Raw genomic sequence first — 21,943 nt, 5'->3', positions numbered from 1 at the left:
GAAAATCCGATATTCGTTTTGATGCCGTTTACGCCTAGCGGGTGTGTAAAAAACACGTAGTTCCTTCCCTGGAAAACCTTATCTGACGTTTTCGGGAAAACTGGTTGGACCTGACGTCAATTATTTTCTGGCATTTGTTTAAAAGTGTGTACATTTGGCTGAAAATAGTGTTCATTTTTGACTGCTGTTGATTTTCTCACATACTTGTATATGCTTACAGAGTACGCCTTCTACAGTAGCTAATCTACGACGTACATTGTTTACGATATTCAGGTACGTTCTGTTAGTTTATTACTTGCTGTTAGCTAACGTAGCAGTATGCAAGTGGTTTGTATGAACCCGTATTGCTCCCGTTTACCAAGCTGTTATGTTAGTGTTAGTGTCAGTGTATCATATTAGCCATAACGGAAAGATAGGTTCGATGACAGTGTGTGTGGTTCTAAACTGGCTTTTACTAAATGACATCCTCCAGTTTCAGACGATGTTTACACAGCATAATCCATACTTAATCATCTCATAATCCACAGTTAATCATCTCATAATCCACAGTTAATCATCTCATAATACACACTTAATCATCTCATAATCCACAGTTAATCATCTCATAATCTACAGTTAATCATCTCATAATTCACAGTTAATCATCTCATAATCCACAGTTAATCATCTCATAATCCACACTTAATCATCCCATAATCCACACTTTTTCATTTCTTTTTTATACGTAAAGCGTGAGGTACCCCTCCCCCACCCCCCCCTAAAAAAACATTGGTTAAAAAATGACTAGATTTCTGACGTCATTTAAGGAAACTCCTCTTTAACCCCGCCGCCACCAATAATCTAGTACTGTGTTTAAGTGTCATTTATACTTTTATATTTCGTTTTGAGTAATATATTCGTTGAATGTTATTTAAAATTTTATATTTTGGGCGTATCTTGTAGGCAAATAGATTTATACCAAGCCACAGACAAATTATAAATGGTTAGCCAACCGATGATAGATAAAGAGGCGATGAGAGAAACTAGACCGTTTAGTACGATAACTGGACAGAGATACAGAGTTATAGAATGAAAGAGACCTATTGAGTTTTACGATAAGTGTTACTTCAACTCACTTAATAAAACAATAAACAGATAATTGTTACACGGTGGCTCGGCTTATCTGTGCCTTAACAGATACAGTGGCCACTTTAGGATTTACCAGATACAGTGGCAACTTTAGGATCTACCAGATACAGTGGCCACTTTAGGATCTATCAGATACAGTGGCCACTTTAGGATCTACCAGATACAGTGGCCACTTTAGGATCTACCAGATACAGTGGCCACTTTAGGATCTACCAGATACAGTGGCCACTTTAGGATCTACCAGATACAGTGGCCACTTTAGGATCTACCAGATAGAGTGGCCACTTTAGGATCTATCAGATACAGTGGTCACTGTAGGATCTATCAGATACAGTGGCCACTTTAGGATCTATCAGATACAGTTTCCACTTTAGGATCTACCAGATACAGTGGCCACTTTAGGATCTATCAGATACAGTGGCCACTTTAGGATCTACCAGATACAGTGGCTACTTTAGGATCTATCAGATATAGTGGCCACTTTAGGATCTACCAGATACAGTGGCCACTTTAGGATCTACCAGATACAGTGGCCACTTTAGGATCTATCAGATACAGTGGCCACTTTAGGATCTACCAGATAGAGTGAAGTGGCTCTACCTCGCGTTAGAGGTTAACAGTGTCCGCCTCCCCCCACCCCCGAAGAAAGTCTACCGCCCCCCCCCCCCCCGCGCTCGAAAATTTTAAGTTCCGCCCGAAAAAAGTCTGGAAGAAACAGTGGACCCATTCCGACCCATATCACATTTTCGCCTCACCGCGTACGTGGGTAATTTAGTTTATCTTGTTGGCAAATACTATGATATCAGAAAGTTGATACAGAAAACAGTTATATCAGACAGGAAAGTAAAGTACTAGTCTATTTTCTTAGCTTTGCTGAGTATAATGCAGTAATGAAGCTCAAAACGAGCTTTTCCCCCAACCCCTTTAAGTGCCCTCCCCCCACCCCCATCAAGTCTGAGCTCTTGACGGCCGCCCCACCCACCCTCCACACGCTACCCTCTGCCTCGCATCTGGCCTGGAGGGGAGATGTTGAACAACACAACGCTGCACGCTCGTGCTACACGAAGTAACAATAACACATTCGCGCTAGATTGCACGTTTGATGTTTTGTGTAGTCAGCTTTTATTTTTATCTGGTGACCCCGTATAGGCTTTTATAACTTCACAATAAGAGCCTTGACACATTGCATATCCATCTTTTTCCTTTCGTGCCCAAGACACAGAAAAGCAGATGAAGTAGAATTTATGTTTCAGTGACCTTGCCATGCAGGTGGGGGAGGGGGGGAGGGGGGGGGGGGGGTTGTAACGTAGTCTGCACGCCGACATTTGATTATTAATCTAGCTTTAATTTAATATAAGAAGTTTGTACATGCTTTAAATAGGGCTGGTAAGTAGGTCATCAACCAGTTCTATGGCTAATGCGGTGTTTATTGAGCCGTAGATCTTGTTGGTGACCTACTTACCAGCCGTATTCCAATGTAGTCTTACGTATTTGTACACATTAATCGGCAATATGTACAAGAGAGTTTGTACATGAACTTGTATACACACCACAGTTCTAGCACAGGGGTCGGCAACCTTTTGAAGCGGAAGAGCCAAAAGTTACAATTTTCAAAATTTCCCTGGTTTTAAAGAGCCACTAACATTTTTTTTATTTGAAAAATATTATTTTTTTATTAAGATTATTAGTATTTGTGCAAGGAGCCGGAGAGCCGCATCTTGACATCAAAAGAGCCGCATGCGGCTCGCGAGCCGCAGGTTGCCGACCCCTGTTCTAGCATTAGATAGACTTGTCTAGTGATAGAGCAATCTACAGCTTGGCCAAAAGTCTTGAGTTCACATCGTGGACGTCATTCTGTTCATTAAATCTGTGTCTACCTCAGCTCTGACGAGATACTTTTTTTCCGGGTTGCATTTGAAACTTCCGTAAAGGGGCGTATTTAAAATTTCCGGGGTGCAATGGGGAGGTGGCGTATATTGGTTAAAATGTATCTATATATATAAAGCAAAGTGGTCAAGTGCCCGATAGGGCACTTCCCGGCGCCGCAGGCGCGTCAAATTTGGCACGATGGTGTCTGGGGGCAATAGAACACGAGGGACGGTGACGGATCGCCGAAAAGTCCACGGGGAGGGGGTCAAAACTGACCTCGACTGACCGGCGCCTTATATGGGCTATATTACGAAAAAAAATTTCCTCCGACGACCCCCCTTGAAATTTTGTGAGGTGGTAGGAGAACGCCTTGCGGTGTCACAAAAAAACTCGGCATATCTGGGAAAACTTGGGAAAGGGATCAAAACTGACCAGTTGTATTTTCCTATATGATCTTTGTATTTTATGGGAAAAACAGAGGGTCATTTCAAAACTGATTTTAGGGCACTTACCCTCTTTACATCTGGCTAATTTTTGGCATACTTATAGGTTTGACTCAAAGCCCTCGACGAGGGCTAAAAAGTGACCGCGAGTGAAATTCTCTTTATATGAGCTCTATTACGAAAAAAAATTTCCTCCGACGACCCCCCTTGAAATTTTGTGAGGTGGTAGGAGAACGCCTTGGGGTGTCACAAAAAACTCGGCATATCTGGGAAAACTTCGTAAAGGGGTCAAAACTGACCAGTTGTATTTCCCTATATAATCTTTGTATTTTATGGGAAAAACAGAGGGTCATTTCAACTCAGACTTTAGGGTACTTAAACTCAGTATATCTGGCTAATGTTTTGCATACTCTTAGATAAATGGCTTGACCTTGAGGGAAAACTGTCGGTTTCACTCAAAGCCCTCGACGAGGGCTAAAAAGTGACCGCGAGTGAAATTCTCTTTATATGAGCTCTATTACGAAAAAAAAATTCCTCCGACGATCCCCCTTGATATTTTGTGAGGTGGTAGGAGAACGCCTTGGGGTGTCACAAAAAACTCGCGATGTCCGGGAAAAGTCGGGAAATGGGTAAAAACTGACCAGTCGTATTTCCCTATATAATCTTTGTATTTTATGGGAAAAACAGGGAATTATCAACACAATTTTTAGGTTACTTAACCTCTGTACATCATGCTACATTTTGCATACACTTCTATAGATGACTAGGCCGTATGGAAAAACTGTTGGTCAGATTCAAAGCCCTCGACCAAGCCTAAAAGATGACCGCGAGTGAAATTCTCCTTATGTGAGATATATATAAATAAATTGACGAACAATCTCCTTAATATTTTTTGAGGTCGTAGATCGACCCTGGAGGATAACAAAAAAACTTTATTCCCGTCTGAAAAAGCCATTGTAGTCGTAAAATATGTTCATATTTCGTATTTTCTTATATAAGCATAGCAACTGTTTGTTTAAAAAAAAAGCAAAGAAATACGTCATAGGTCCATTTTCAAGGGAGGTAACTTTTATAAAATAATTATTTTTCAAATAATTGTATACTATTTTAAACAGAAACAGAAAATGACAAAGTATAGCATTTGTTTTAGTAAAAAATTAAGTTGTTAAATAAGCTACGTATCATAATTAAATTTTAAAAAATAATTTTAAAAGTCAATGTAGTATAAATTATTAGATATATTGTTAATGGAACCTCTGTAGTTTTAATTCCATTTTAGTCATACATTGCGTACTTTCAGATATTTTCTCTGAAAACTTACACAACATACAACAACATCTTCTCTAAAATTAGCATTACTGTTTAAATTCAAGCACTCCACACCTCATCCATCACTAAATAATTAGTATTCAAATTATTATGATTTTGAAAACCTAAGCGAAGCTAGGCAGTATGCCTAGTTATTTATATAATTTCTGAATTTTTTCGATTACTTCCAGTGGAAGAAGGGGGAGGGGGGAGGAGATGCCTGATAGATATTGGCTTTGACAAGAAGCTGGTTGAATACACTGAAAAAACAAAATGGCTGGTCAATATTTTCAAATGTTCTGTGGACGGTCAATTCTAAAATAGCATTTTATCTTTACTTGTTTATAAATATTAATCTACACCTCTAATATTTTAATCTTTTTATTTGCACATTCACAGAGAAAACAATGGCAAACCGCAACGTTGATTTACTTCTGATTGGGAAAACCGGAAATGGCAAAAGCGCAACCGGAAACGCAATTCTTCGACGGAGGGTGTTCAAGTCGGTACCTAGTCCCAACTCTGTAACAAAAAACATCCAGATGGATTACTCCAACTTTAACGGTCGTGTCATCAAGGTGGTAGACGGACCTGGTGTTGGGGACACTGACCTTAACGAAGAAAACGGCGTCAAGCTTGTTCTGGACACCATGAAATTAGCTATCGCGGCCAACCCAGAGGGCTACCACGCTTTTCTGCTGGTTGTCCGGTTTGGGGGTAGGTTCACAAAGGAGGACAGGCAGACCATCCGTGTACTGAAGGCTTGCTTTGGTGACGACTTTGTGTCCAAGTTTTGTATCCTGGTGGTGACGTGTGGCGACAACTTTGATCCGGAGGAAACGGGAACAAATTCTTTTGACGAGTGGTGGCGTCAGCAGACTGGGGTGTTCAGAGAACTGGTCAAGGAATGTGGAAATAGGGTTGTCCTGTTTGATAACAAGACAAAAGATGAAAACAAGTTGAATTACCAGCAGAGTATCCTTATCCAAATGGTTGATGGGTTAAGTGCCCTTGGCATACGGTATTCCGATAAGCATTTTGAAATGGCTCAAATCACTCGAAACCGCCTTCTTGTAGAGTCTAAGCTACCCATGATCCGTGAAGACAGTATGAGAGAGACGAGCCTCATCATTCAACAGCTGGCAAAGATCCAGCTTGACGAGCCAGAGAAACAGCTGGCAGACCTGCATGAGCTGAAGAAACGCGCTGATGTCTTGCTCAAATCTATCCAGGAAAACGACAAAGGAACCGGTGCTCTAAGCGCAATGATTAAAAATGCCAGACACATTGTGAGCTGTGTGGAGGACCAAATCACCAACACCAAGACCGCCGTAGAACTCAACGAGAAACGGAAACAGCAAGCGGCGGAGATTGAGAGGATGAAAATTGAAAGGGAACAGCGTCAAAAGGAACTTGACGAGGAACATCGACTGGAACTGGAGCGTAAAATCCAACAGATGGAAATGGAACAGCAGGAGTACAGGTGTAGGATGGAATCGATGGTGACCGGCCTAAAGTCAGAGTCCCAGAAACTGGAGCAGGAGTACACAGAGGTCAGGAACAACCAGACGTGGGAGATTGTCAAATATGTTGGTGCTGCTGTTGGCGCTGTGTTCGTTGAGCACATCCTCCCTGTCATTATGGATGGGATTAAGGGCCTCATGTACACCGACACAAAGGACAAGAAATACCTGGAGGCTAAGAAATATGACAGCGATGACGATGATGATAACAAATCAAAGGGCACTCCAAAACTACGGGAACTTTAGGTTCACTCCCTGTACTAATTGTTGTAATTCTTTGATGACAAGCAGAAATATTTCCACATATTTTATTATATTGTGATCATTTCTTATAATCCATTACAACTTTTAAATTTTCTTAATTTTGATAAAAATACATTCATTCATCAGTTTCGGATTTAGTCTTGACAAGGCCGTAAGTTATTTGAGATATGAGGTCCCTTATACATCCGGCTATTTTACGATAGTGCTAAATATTTGCATTTTTTCAAAAGAAGATTGCCGACATTTTTTTAGCTGAAAAAGAAAAACTCGGCCTCCACGGCGGCTTGAAAACAAAATATAAATTTGGCAAATGCTAAAAATAAAAAACTTTTGAGAGGCTCGCAAGTTTTATCTGAGATGACAACGTCGCCAGGAAGCTTTAGACTGGAATCCTAAGGGGGTGGGGAATGGCCAAGGAAATCACCAAGAAAGGCCCTAGAAAATAAAGCATGGGCTGCCAGCCTTACATGGGCGCAAAATAAAGAGAGATGTCCAAATCCAGGTCAGATACAGAGGTGTTGCTGTAGCCCTTTGCTCCCCAAAAGAGGTGTGTCTGCAACCATTTCCTCCTAAGGAGAGGTATGTCTGCAGCCCTTTGCTCCCCAGGAGAGGTGTTGCTGTAGCACTTTGCTCCCCAGGAGAGGTGTGGCTGTATCCCTTTGATCTCCAGGAGATGTGTTGTTGTAGCACTTTGCTCCCCAGTAGAAGTTTGTCTGTACCTTTTGCTCCCCAGGAGAAGTGTGTCTGCATCCCTTCGCTCCCCAGTTGATACAAGGGTATAAGTGAAGTGCAAGTTAAATCTTGTTTTGCTTATACTTATCTCCGGAACTGTTAGTCACTTAAAACCTACATTACACTTTTATGAAGTAACTGATGAGTTTGTTTACGCCTCATACTGTATATAAAATGAATTCTTGTTTTTTGCTAAATGGCATTTAAGTATACATCCGTTTTGTAAAAATGATTGTGGGGATACAACATTCGCCCAACTTTGTAAGTTTTAATTAAAGAATTAAAATAATAATCAATTAATTTGTATTGTATTTTTCCATTGGCTTTTAATTAACAATTATTTGTCCTAATACATTTTGATGCCATGATAAATTTGTATTGGTGAAAGAACGTTCATTCTAAAGTTTTAAATAAAATTTCATTTTCCAAAACGGTAGCAATGTTGTTTAATTAATCCATTCCCATAGATTTCCACACTCTGATTACAATCATTACTCACGCCAAAAGCAAACAAGTCTACACTTTCTTCAAGTACACAATAAAGTGCGTAATTGCCCTAGGGTTCTCTTATTCAAACAAATCATTGGCTTCAGCTATAGAACATATTGTTATTAGTAGTAGGAAAATAGAGATTTATGCACCAAAATGTCTTATTTAATGATACATCTAATACTACTAAAACTCAACTTTGTTTACATGTTTGAATATTTATTTGTTTGTCTGATTTACTATATCAAATGGTTCTACTCATCGTGGAGAGCTGTAAAATAGTATGTAGGTAGAGAACAATTTTTGTTTTAAGACAGACTGTTAATCACAAATTTATTTAAAGACGTTAATTAATTTATTGATTTATTCATAGGTAGATTAACCACATTTTTTTAAAAGATTAGAAAAACCACTAGACTCGACGAAACAGTGACGTCACATTTTTTTTACGTTTTATTACAATAAAATGGCGGCTTCTATCATAGGCCCATTCAAAAGTTTAACGCTTTCTAAATCTAAATTTCTGTCGGCCATAACTTTAACAATACGTCCGTTTGCTGTTTTTATTACGTTCCAACACTTATATAAAATTTCAACTGTCTTTTTCATTTAGTTTTACAATAAATTTCTCTACAATCTGCACAAGAAAGTTATTTATAGATCTATCATGTGGCCAAGCAAGTTATTTATAGATCTAGATCTAGAACCTAGGTCAAACAAAAGATTAATTAGATACATAGCAAAGATTAAGTAAATAAAAATACAATCCATTTTATAATCATAATACATTTTTAGTCCTTAAATACTTGATATAAATCTTTGTGATATATCTATCTAGATTTAGATTCTAGATCTAGAATTTCTAGATCTAGACCTAGATCTAGATCTAGCAAGAGTTTCGCTAATAGATCTAGATTCTAGATCTACTAGATTCTATACTTAAGCAAACGAGTCGTAGAATCTAGATCTAGATCTAGATAATTTCAGACCTTCTTTATTTTATATAAATCTTTGTTTGTCTAATTTAAGATAAAATTTAATTTGAAAGTTACTACTACTCTAGACTTAGATCTAGATCTATGCGCGTAACTCAAGTTGCATAAGGAGACTCAAAGTATTAAAGTATAGTATAAAAATTCATCTGTGACGTCACGAGTAAATAGCTAAGTTGATAGTGTAATCGGTTCTCCTGCGGGTGGCACAGGTTCTAGACCAATACGTCAATGATGATTTTTTTTTCAATTTTTATTTTTTTTTTTTAGATGTGAATGATAAAGTTGCCTATCTGAACTTGGCGGGATACAGGGCAGGTGAAGTAGAGTTCATCTGTTTCTTTGTCCTAAGCATATGAAGGTATAGTGTGGTCAGAGACATGCTCGGCTGGAATAATTTTTGAACCGATAAAAACATGTTGTCTGAGACTTGGCGGGACACTGGGCAGGTGAAGTAGAGTTGAGTAGGTCACCTGTGACGTCAGTATATGAAGGGATAGTCCGAAATCGGTGTTTTCGGTGTTTTTAAAAGATAAAAAACATATTTTTGAATGTGGGATCTGTTTTTTTGTGACGATAAGTGACACTGCAGTAGTGTAGCGAGGGGGGGGGGGACACATGTCCACGGGCGCCGACCTTAGGGGGCGCCAAAATGGGTTGGAAAAATAAATTGAAAGGTTGAGGGGGGTGCAAATCGAAAGTTTGATGAGGGGGGTGCAAATCGAAATCTTGAGGGGGGTGGGTGCACATCAAGTTTGAGGGGGGGGGTTGCAAATCGAAATCTTGCGGGGGGGGGGGGGGTTCAAATCGAAAAGTTTGTCCCCGGGCGCCGGGAAGGGTCGCTACGCCTCTGATTGACAGACGTGATGTTTTTTTATGGATGACCCCGAAACCCACAGTTATCCAACGGATGACGGGTAGTCTAGTAAGAATTAAAGATCCTCTTTTTTTCTCTTTCGACAAGGTAAATTTAATATTTAGACAGCCAATATTGTAATTATAATTAAATCTGATAATCACAGTATATAGGTAGCTAATATTGTTCTTATAACTAAATATGGTATACTCTATGTATAAGCCAATTTACAGTCAGGAAAATGGAAAATATCTCAGGGGGTTTTGACCTTTAAAGTTGTATATCCCTCATTTGAAACAACAACCAAACATAAACTGACTTGGTGCCCACATTCTGGGATACTGCAGATAAAATTAAATCAAAGATGGATCATATATAAAAATCACAACCCACAGATATCGCTTTTTTTTTGTTAACTATTAAATTGTTTTAAACTACACAGGAATACATTTAAAAAATTCCAGTCGAATTCTAGATTTTACAATTTCTAAAGAGAATAATAATGTGAGAAATGTTTGAAGTTATTCAGTCGGTTGTTGAACAGTTTTGTTAAATACAGAGAAACCCACCAAAGAAAAGATTATTTTTTATTTTTTATTTTATTTTATTTTTATTTTTTTCTCCTAAAAAGTAGAACTATGGAATTCAAACTTTTACAAGAGTAATGAAAACGATAATCAATGAAAGCCATCTACAAATACAATAAAGAAAGATAAAGCAAAAAGGTGATAAATAAAGCTTGAAGAGATGCTCATTTAATATACCTTACCACTAAAAAACTTAGATCGGGGTTGAATATACAGGTCTACCTTTATGATATGATCTACACAATCATAGTTTCTTTCAGTGTGTGGGGGAGGAGATGGGGGGCACAGTTTCAAGTGCCTTCCCCGTATAAACACGTGTAAAAGAAATACTGTACACGATTTATGAATTGAAACCCAGATACAATTTGGTTAACAAAAAAAATTGAAGATGCTACAGAGTACTATCAAGTCATGTTGTCATAAAGTTGCAAATGGAGCCTACACTAGTGTCTGATATTAGGTCATGGAACATAATATAGAGCCTACACTAGTGTCTGATATTAGGTCATGGAACATAATATAGAGCCTACACTAGTGTCTGATATTAGGTCACGGAACATAATATAGAGCCTACACTAGTGTCTGATATAAATTCATGGAACATAATATAGAGCCTGCACTAGTGTCTGATATTAGGTCATGGAACATAATATAGAGCCTACACTAGTGTCTGATATTAGGTCATGGAACATAATATAGAGCCTACACTAGTGTCTGATATTAGGTCATGGAACATAATATAGAGCCTACACTAGTGTCTGATATTAGGTCATGGAACATAATATAGAGCCTACACTAGTGTCTGATATTAGGTCATGGAACATAATATAGAGCCTACACTAGTGTCTGATATAAATTCATGGAACATAATATAGAGCCTACACTAGTGTCTGATATTAGGTGATGGAACATTTTATCGGGAGCCATTTTGTCGAAGGTCAGTTCTTTTTTTCAAACGCGCTTTATACAGTTAAGCCCTGAAACTGAAGTTGTACTTTGAAGTGAAAGTAGGGACGAAGACAAACACTCAACTACTGACTCACACTTTCAAGCGGTGTTAAAATGTCAACAATTAAAGTCAACCAAAGTAAAAGTAGACAGAAAAGCTTTTATTTGAATTTTTAAAATTAAAAATTTTGTTTTTCTCTTATTGTAATTTAAAAACAGTATAAAAAGTATTAAAGTATTAGTACAATTCATTTTTTTTCCTAAATAGTTTAGCTAGAATAGACTTATTACAATAACTTAAGTTAAAAACAATTTCAACAAACTGAGAAAAAAATCACTAAGTCTCAATGCTATAAAATTACTGTTTAACAGTTGTAATAAAACATCTAATACATTAGCTATTTTAAATTAAATTAAACTTAAAAATAAATTATAATTTTATAAATTTAACTTTAATTGCGTTTTGATTTTATTTTAATTCAATTTTGATTCTGATCATTAAAAACATTGCTGTAATTTTAATTGTGACTTGATATTATTTTGATTTTATAATTTTTATCTCTTTCGCGGAACATCATGGTAATAAAAAATAAGAAATGTATCCAGAATTATTGTAGTAAATAGCACGCATGGTCTACTTTCATAAGATCACAAAAATATAGGACTAGTTTCATTGTAACATAAACGTGTACATAATTATGTAAACTGTTACTCAAGTAAAATAGGATTTTAGCCAGATTTTCTAGAAAACAACACAATCGTTGCTACTTTGATGAAGTTGGTGATACACAGCCTGTTGTCTTGCCAACGTTTCTCTCTGCTGAGCTTCAGCCAGAGCTTGTTGAGCTGCCTGAAGCTCCTGAGCTCTACTAGCTTCCTCCTGTCTCCTGCGCTCCTCCGCCTCTCTCATCTGCGCCCCCAGCAACTGTCTCTGTCTCTCTGCCTCCTCACGCTCCGCTCTCTGTCTCTCTCTCTCTCAGCTCTCATCTGTTCACATGAAGTTATTTCGTTTCGGATTCTCCGTAGAACAGAGTCGGCTGTTTCTTTCAGATTGTTCAAGACTCCGGTGTTTTTATCTTCAGAACTCACCAGATTTAGGATTTGTTGTACTGTAGGAACCAGCTGCATCAACTGTACCAGCTTGTGGTCAACATCCAGGTTACTTAATCTCAGAAGGCTGATATTGACGGAACTGATTTGTCTCATGACGTTTTCAGTGACAGCTGGTGCCCTGGACTCGACTAGAAATGACAGCTGGTGCCCTGGACTCTACCAGAAACGACAGCTGGTGCCCTGGACTCTACCAGAAACGACAGCTGGTGCCCTGGACTCTACCAGAAACGCCAGCTGGTGCCCTGGACTCTACCAGAAACGACCGCTGGTGCCCTGGACTCGACCAGAAACGCATCACGTGACGTCTTAGCCAGCTCAAAGTTGTGTCTGGAATATTTGAGCTCTTGTCGCCTTAAGTCGTCTACCGTGGAGATGAGACTCGCTATCTGCTCGTCTATCTTGGACTCGTCCCTCGTGAGGTTGTCAAACAGATGTATCCTGCTCGCACACTCCTGAACTAAAACACCGAAAGAACCATTTTGTCAGACTGGACGCTCAGGGTCACAGAACTCATGCTGAACTCGGATTTGAAAGCTTTGTTTCCCAGAATCAAATTGGCAGTTGTACTTTTTCCATTTCCGGTTTTGCCAATCAATAGGGGGTTAAGATTTCCAGACATCTGATTGAATAAAAATGTATTTAAATATTTTTCAGAAATATCCTGTTGTAAATTGCTTTTTTTCACCAATTTATTAATGTAAGATTTATATATATATATATATATATATATATATATATATATATATATATATATATATATATATATATATATATATATATATATATATATATATATATATATATATATATATATAATTATTGTACAGCTTAAGCACTAGGCTGCTTGCAGATGTAGACGGAGATTATTTTAGATTCGTCTTTTTATTTCTATAGAAAACCATATTTTCCCGTGCATTGCTAAAGACAAAGGGCCTACGCTTTTCAAACGTTTTCATTTATTTATGGAACAAGATTAAGGTTGTTGTTTTTTTGAAAGCCATTACTAGACTGCGTATTCGAATACAAGTTTAGTTAAAACCAGCTAGCTTCATAATCATCCAACCTGCTTACTTACATTTTGTTTACGTTCCAATAAGTTATTCTTATGTGATAAATATGGAGTAAGTAAATGGAACATATATTCTTACCTTATGTTAATTACTAAATCTGGACGAACAATGTTTCGAGTATAATTAATTGCTCCTCTTAACTGGATTCTGAGTTCACAAACGGGTTTTTTCCCCATCAAATATATTACGTGGTTTTCGTTGGTGATCTGGTAGAAAACATTTTCCTGAAAAATTTGACAGAATCAGACAGGATCCTGCTTTATATTTAGGCGAAGTAGTAACTAGTAGAGGGAGATAAGTGTTGCGTAGTATAGAGTTAACGAAATATGTTCCCAAAATGTCTAAAGTGAAACATATTTTCCTACGTATCAAAATTGATAAATATGCCTATACATGAGCTCTTGACAATGATTCCATGTTAATATCACTCATCCGGAAATTAGTCACCAGTTAATTTACCACCTCTGATTATTATCCCTTTGATAAATTAATCTGTGAATTAACCTTGCTCATTACCTACACATACTTTAATTAATTACTCCTATCATTAGTCCATTCCTATTTACTAGCTACTGTCAATTATAACCCTATTACTATACACCCCCCCCCCCCGACCCCAGAGGCATAGCGACCCACTACCTGAACACTAGGCCATTGTACAAAAACATCAAATTGACAGTGTATTTTTACATTGGACGGCCAAATCGCGAACTGACCAGGATAACTTCGCCAATGTCACATGTGCGTGATTGCGTTTGATGCGCTAACATTGTGAGTAATGTATTGCTGGGCTTGTGAATGATTTAGTTTCGTAGCTTGAAATGATTTTTTTGGGTTCTTTTTAGCCTCCCCTAATGGTTTGACAAAACGCCTGCGTGGTCAAACCCCCTATAGTTAAATGCTCTATGGTCAAACCACTTGTGGTCAAAGCAACGATTTCCAAATTATAATTAACATATAGTAGCTTTTTAATATAAAATGCTGGATCTGGTGTTCAAGCAAAAATAAAAACTTTATGTATTTAAGTATCATTTTATAATGGTTTTCAAAGTAAAACTCTTCTGTTGTCGAGTCCTCGGCATCAAATACAAATGTCTGCTACTAGACAGGTTGATTGTAACACTATTTGCTCATGTGCCGAGCATTGCTGCTAGTGCCTGGAAACTACGTACAACTTGTATACATTCCTACCAAATTAATGAACTTATTTTAATTACAACCCGACTTTTTCAACAAAGCTGGGTCTGTCCAAATCTAGACTGGTTGAGCACAACAATACACACAACTATAATAACTTGATAACACACATGTGGTTTTTTAATATATATTTAAAGTTTATTGATAATATTAACACAAACGTGAAACGTTTAATGTTTAAAACTTTTCACAAGGAAAAAACTATTTTGAACCTTTACATCTGTCGCCACAGGATACAGATATACTGCTGAATGAAAAATACCTCATCGTAGAACCACACCAGTCAGTGGCGTAGGCAAGGGGGGGGGCGGGGTTAGGGGGTTAAACCCCTCCCATGGACCCCCACCCCTAATATATATAGCCTATATATATATATATATATATATATATATATATATATATATATATATATATATATATATATATATATATATATATATATATAGTTGTATATATATGGAAGCAAATTTTGAACCCCTCCCATGACCAATTCCTGGCTATGCCACTGACACCAGTCATCACAGAACAGCTGAAAAATAGCTCAATAAATGCATAATCTCACTACTTTCAAATACAATTTCCAGTAGAGTCTAGCTAATCTCCAAAACTACCGTGCTACCTTTTATTTACATTTGTTTTTACATTAGTTATTCGAAAACTGTCCAGAAAAAAAGAAAATATTATTACATAATATGTAAAATGTTGTCTATCAAGTACACATGTGTTAAAGTAACTATCAGCCATTGCACATTGATTAGATGAGAGACAGCACAGTGATGCTATAATCCAGGATGGTTAAATAAACATTTCAAATGGCGTTAGAGAAAAGTATTTACAACAGTTCGAACAATGAAAAACCAAAATACATACGATTTCCACATTTTATGTAGTCTAAGCTCTTAAATTATTTTTGCTTACCTTTTTTGACTAATTTTGTGCAGTTCCTTTTAGACATGTTTTACGTGTGGGTTCAACTCTAATACTCTAGTGTGTTTGATATATCGTTAGCAAACTTATTTTTTTCCTATCCGATTTGTACTTTCAATATTTCTTTCTAAAATGTCGGTTGCCGACACATCTGCTGAATTTTTTTTTATAATATTATATCTTGCTATTGATTTTTTTAAAACATTAGGCTTTATTATAATGGAATTAGAGGTTTAGAAATAAAAATAAGCTAGAAAACACGTTTTGAAATGCTAGTTTCATATCCCATAAACATTTATCAAGATATTTTAATTTAAATTAGAAAAAAGTACTCATTAAATCTGTTTAAACGTATGGAATTAACTGAAATTGAAAACATGTTAATGCTCAAATTTAAGAAAATTTATGCACTTCGTATTGCTTAGAAATACAGAAATAAGTTAAATTGGCAAAATTTAAGCCAAAAAAACACGCAATGATATAAATACATTTGTTTTTTATAAACATGAGTAAAATAAAAATTTAAAAAAAATACAACTAAAATCCAAAAATCAGAATAGTATTAACGTAAATCCAACGAACTTGACTTTGCTTCTTAAGGAACACAGGGCCTCCACCATTTCCTTCCATTTCACCCGATCCCCGGCTATGAATTTTGTCATCTCCCAAGACATCCCTGTTGGCTTCAATTCTTCAAGAAGACTCCGCCTCCAGGTCTGTAATGAGCGCCCTCTATACCGTTTTCCCTGGGGGTTCCACTCAAGCGCTTGGCGTGTCACACTTGGGTGAGCCTTTCGCAGTGTGTGACCCACCCAGCGCCACTTCATCTTTCTTATTTTCACATTCATAGGCTCCTGCCTTGCTTTTCTCAAGTCCGATGAAAGAGATAGATAAAAAATAAATTAAACTAAAAAAGATTTTCCATTTGCACGATTATTGTTTAAAAAATTTGGAATCGCGTTAAACATCTTTGTCAAACAAGATTTAAGAGACCGAAATGTGTTTTTTAAATGTGCCTTAATTAGAGATTTTGAGGTTTTAGAGTATTCACTATACTCATACGATGCATTTTTAGGCAAAAAATCAAATGTGTGGTCATAGTCCATGCCCCTGTATTCATGTGGGTCGGTAAACGATGACGTTCCTTGCTGCGCATTGTCTTGTTCAGAGTGCTTTTGCAGCTTTTCATGTGTAGAATACTGATATTTACTAGCTGCAGGTTTCGTTTCGCTACCACCCGGTGAGCTTTTCATGTTTGTAAACTGACTTGATTGGAAATGTAGCTTTAATTTGGACTCGATCTGGAACTGTACAGCCTTGACCTGATCAATCAGAAACAGTGCGGCTTCTTGGCCACAGATTTGCGAAAGATTCTTTATCGATTGTTTCAGCTCATCTGTCAACGTTTTCAAACCGTTTTCGAACTCTTCAGGGTTTGAATTTTTGTTTATTTCCAATTCGTTCATCTTTTCTCTGACGTTTGTTAAAAATTCCGTCGTTTGCTTTTGTATATCAGGTAGAGCAGCTTCCAGCAACAAACTCTTCCTGTCTTTGTCGGCTTTCATAAATTCTTCTAGTGAATATCGATGATCTGTATTCACTAATGATAGGAGTGTGTTGACTTGAGTGTTTCTGACATTTTGATCCTTTGTTCTGTTATCAAACAACACACACCTGTAGTCACATTCTTTAAAGACTTCTGCCAGATCACCACTTTGCTTTCTGCACCAACTGTCAAAAGTCATTTTCTCATCGTCTTCAGCATCCATCATCTCGTTTTCAAAATCATCGCCGTGAGTGAGGATACAAATCCCGTAGTTCTTAAAGACCTCCGTGCCAAAGATGGCTTTGATGACCTTGATGGCATCGCTCTCCTGTTGCGTGAACCGGGAGCCGAACTTGAGCACGATGAGGAGAGCCGTGAAGCTGTAGCTGGTCAGCTCTAGCGCCTGCTCCACTGTGTCAATGACCATCTCGAGGTTCTCACGTTTGCTCTTCTCCGTGTCGTTGACGCCGGGCCCGTCCACGACATTGACCGTCAGTCCGTTGATTGTTGTCGTCTGTTTCTCAATGGCCGTGGTCACTGAAGACATGCTTGGTGTAGACTTGAAGACCTGACGTCCCAGTATAGAGTTACCTGTGGCACTTTTGCCGTTGCCAGTTTTGCCGATCAGTAGCAAGTCTATGGTTTTCTCAGTCTCAGTTTGTTCTTTATTTAACTCCTGATCCGCATGCTTGACGTCTTCTGTCGTTTTCATCTAAATAAAAATGTTAGTGTAAAATATGATTTAAACAACAAATGTATACTGTATACTCTATAATATACATTCATTATATTGTACAGTGTACATACATAATTTAGTTTACCTATTTAAGAACTATCTATAGACATGTCTATACCATAATACAACTCCAAGCAAAATACAACATATTTTGCTTTTTTTTTTGTCTAAACTTATTATATATTTTACCTTTTTGCTGCTTGATTCTAGCCCTGTATCGCTAGAATTTGCCCCTTTTCCTAAACTGTCCTGGCCAGTTTTCATAATACTTTGACCAGATTCCGCTTTATCAAATCTGCCCAGCAAACTTTCGAGTTCTGCCAGTGTGGATATTTCTTTAATTTTCTTTTCAAAATCTTCAACTTTCTTAACGTCAACCTTCTTATCTGTACAAGATTCTTTCATTGTATGTAAACAATCTAAATATTTCTGGCAAGCTGAAATAATTTCTTTGGAAAAATGTTTAGCCATTGACGCGACATCAGTGTGCGGTAAACTTTGGTTGTTGTCTTCTAAGGTTGAGTTAACTTCACTAGCATCCAGCATTACAAAGTCCTCCTGCTGATGTTCTTGCCTGTCTTCAGACTTGTCTGTACGTTTAATCTTGGATTTTATTTCCACCAATAATACATCAACTTCTGTGTTGAGGGAATCAGCTGCCTGACACTGATTGCCGAGATTTTCACTGATATATTTCTTGTGGTCTTCAAGGTTTTTGACGAGTGATTGTAACATTGAGACGTTGTCACTTTTGTTTTCTTTAATCCTAAGAAACTCCTGTCTAATTTCGATAAGCAATTGACGAGTTTTCTGTTCCACTTCCGGTTGATATTTCATGGCTGTAAAAACAGAACGACCTTCACTAGCTTCTATATAATCTTTGTGAGTGTAGTTAAACTTTAACTTTTTGACTTGCTGGAGAAGTCTTTCCACCTGGTCCACCTTTTGTTGTTCTACCTTTGTTCTGTTGTTGAACAACACGACCCTGAGTCCACACTCCTCATACAAATCTTTTATCCCCTGGTGTTGGGCGGCCACCCAGTCCTCAATGGCTGAGTACTTCTCATCGTCTGAGTCTTCCATCTGATGCTCAAAGTCATCTCCGTGTGTGAAGACACACACGCCAAACTTCTTGAAGACATCCTGTCCAAATATTGTTCTGGCAGCCTCTAAGACTACACGCTCCTCCTCAGTAAACCGCTGACCGAACTTGATCACGATCAGAAAGGCTGAGAAACTTTGTGTGAATGTAAAACACTGCTCTACAGGCCTGCAGTCGCTTGTTTTAAAACAGTGGACAATGTCCAGACCATCGATGACCTGCAACTGTTTCCCTTGGAACTCAGAGCTTTCAAGTCTAGGCTCTCTAGCTGTGGAGGTATTGTTGGAGCTGGTGTCGAATGCACGTCTTCTTAGAATAGAGTTCGCTGTAGAGCTTTTACCATTGCCTGTTTTTCCCAGGAGGGCTAATGTATAATTCAAGCTGGTTGCCATTGTCTTGAGGGGATAAATACACTGCAGAGTATTTAAAAACACATAGGTATACATACATACATATATATATATATATATATATATATATATATATATATATATATATATATATATATATATATATATATATATATATCCATTTATACGAATATAATCACAAGTTGCCTTGCTCCCCTTCCCCCTCTCCCGTGGATGTGATAAATTAAAGACCCAAGAGGGATGGATGAAAAAAAAATCAGGTGTATTGTTATTTGGTGTGAAGAGTTATTATATGGGTGAGAGTGAGAAGGGCGTTATGGGATACTAGTTTATTTTGCACGCAGCAATCGAGATATAGTTTTCCAATGGGAATAAAAATAAATAACACAAAAACTGCTTTGAAATGTTCCTCATACAATTCAATAAAAATAACACAACAAATTTAATCTTATTATAACGAGTGTCCGGGAGTTCTTCTAGGGTCACAGCAACACGGGTTCTCTAGTAAAGTATGAAATCACAAAGTACAAAAAAAGTCGTTTATTCAAACTTTAATAGAAATTGTAAAATCAGCAGAATTATTTTTTAAAATATATAATGTATATACAAATATATATACACTAGCTGCATCCCGTGCTCCGCCACGGTAAATCTTTTTTAAATGTACCAACTTGGGAACAGAACAAAACTAAACACAACACAAACGAACGCAAAAAAAAAAACGAAAAAACAAACACAACACTCATAACATAAACACAATTTAAATGCAATCATAAAGGCATATTGCTCACAGTCTAGCCCGTAGCGCCAAAATCGCGCCCTTTCCACCCCCCTCAAACTTTCGATTTGCACCCCTTTCCCCCCCCCCCCCCCCCCGCCCTAAAACTTTCGATTTCCACCCACCCCCCCCCCCCTCGCAAATTTTTTCCAATGCACTTTGGCGCCCCCTAAGGTCGGCACCCGGGGACATATGCCCCCCCCCCCTCGCTACGCCTCTCCTATAAAACCCGAAAGATAGAATAATAATTAGAAAACAGTAAAAATAATAGGCAGTATTTAAAATATCCGTGTTTTACCTACAATATTTCACTTTATCCATTCACGCATTTTTTTCCAGTACTTTAAATTTTTAAAATTTACAATAGAGTTTCATAACTAAAACCATTGCGCACCACATGAACGTGATGACGCGTCTATAATAGAGCTGAATAGTTGATTAAAAATTATAAGTAATAAACAGTAGGGCCTACATTCAGTGAATAAAATAAATAAAAGATTGCCTTTTATCAATCCATGCTAATTATAATTTTCTAACAGTAATTTCCTCTTATACATCCGAATAATTTGCATTCACATTTTGCTAATTATATTATTGCAACACTAATTCCTTCTATGACGAACGTATATTTGCATTTTTTATTAGCGTGAGTTTAATGTATTTTTAAATTACCTCCTTTGTCAAAATTAGAAAATAGTTAAATTAATTTGATTTTTCTACCCTACTGTTATTATGTTATTAAAATGTATCAACTTTTTCTGGGAACCTAAACGAAAATGATATTTGACATTAATCTTTTTAATACGTTTTAGCAATTTGCGTGTATTTAATATTTTCTTGACGTTATGCGAAAGAGTAAAAACCGTGGCAATTATAAAATAGCTCTATGCCGCTATATAAACAAACCCTACTCTAATACTTATAATAAGACACTGCGGTGCACTGAAAAGCACAGCATGGTGCGAATGTTTACTTTTATGGTTCCAAAAGCTATAGCGATGACAGAAGGAAGGAAGGAAGGAAGGAAGGACTGACACACGCTCAGCCCGCTTATATTATAGATATATAAATATAAACATAAACATATATATATATATATATATATATATATATATATATATATATATATATATATATATATATATATAATATATATTTATATATATATGAATGTCTGTGTGTGTGTGTGTTGATAAATTGTGAGTGAGTACCGTGTAACTTTAAGACATGAACATAATCTTTATACTTACCACACAAAGCCTGTTACACAGAAAGTTCGGATGTTTAAAACAATCTTACCTCGTGAACTAACCGCTGGTAGACACTGATCGTGGGACGAATTGAGTGGGACGATACAAGTTAATGACGTGTAAACTTTTCCCCGAAAACTCACACACAGAACTTATAAAACTTGTAACAGCGAGAAAATCAATTCGGGAAATCCCCGAATTTTTCTAGGTTTAGATTTAGAGACAGCGTTATTTTTAGTGTGCTGCTAGGGGGAGTTGGTGGCTGTTTAGTTCGGCATTTGCCTTGACCTACATTTGCAACGTTATGAATCACGTGATCTTTATCTTTGTCCTAATTGTTTGTGTTTGTGTGTGCTGGAGGGGGGGAGGGGTGGCTTTTGTTGTTACCATTTTAAGATATAACAAGACTATCCTAATAGTTTTAAAATGCACAGACCACAGACTTATTTTTTATTTATCTATTTAGCGAGGGATTGTGTGTGTGTGTGTGTGTGTGTGTGCGTGTGTGTGTGTTTGTGTGTGGAAAAGGGATGGGGGCAAAATTGAAAGAGTATGTATTCATAGATCCACACAATTGTGGCTATGAAATATAGTTATTGCTTTCTATAACATCTGCACTTCGTGTTGATGTGTGATTATGCTTTTCAGATGTCGCGCAATGCTTATCAGTAAATATACTTGTATGTATCACGTGGTATAAATTTTCCAGAAAAA

At 37.2% G+C, this 21,943-nt stretch overlaps 2 protein-coding genes across 2 annotated transcripts; one reads left to right on the top strand and one right to left on the bottom strand.

Moving 5' to 3' along the window:
- The first annotated feature begins 56 nt into the window (after window positions 1-56).
- On the top strand, window positions 57-7,702 carry LOC131944771 (uncharacterized). The gene is made up of 2 exons (XM_059305582.1): window positions 57-273; window positions 5,148-7,702. Exon 2 carries the CDS (start codon window positions 5,156-5,158, stop codon window positions 6,515-6,517), a length of 1,362 nt encoding a protein of 453 aa, XP_059161565.1. The 5' UTR covers window positions 57-273; window positions 5,148-5,155; the 3' UTR covers window positions 6,518-7,702.
- Window positions 7,703-14,917: 7,215 nt separating this feature from the next.
- Window positions 14,918-21,292, bottom strand: LOC131944779 (GTPase IMAP family member 8). Its single transcript, XM_059305593.1, has 3 exons — window positions 21,230-21,292; window positions 17,918-19,243; window positions 14,918-17,704 (listed from the first exon to the last, which is right to left on the bottom strand). The coding sequence occupies exons 2-3, from the start codon at window positions 19,220-19,222 to the stop codon at window positions 16,349-16,351; spliced, it is 2,661 nt and encodes an 886-aa protein (XP_059161576.1). The 5' UTR covers window positions 19,223-19,243; window positions 21,230-21,292; the 3' UTR covers window positions 14,918-16,348.
- Between the last annotated feature and the right edge of the window lie 651 nt (window positions 21,293-21,943).

The sequence above is a fragment of the Physella acuta genome, unplaced genomic scaffold, assembly GCF_028476545.2.
Source record: "Physella acuta isolate Inbredline_101_S28 unplaced genomic scaffold, ASM2847654v3 ptg000508l, whole genome shotgun sequence".
Classification (NCBI taxonomy): domain Eukaryota; kingdom Metazoa; phylum Mollusca; class Gastropoda; family Physidae; genus Physella; species Physella acuta.
Note: the sequence above shows the minus strand (reverse complement) of the source record. Positions and strands in the feature narration are given on the sequence as shown.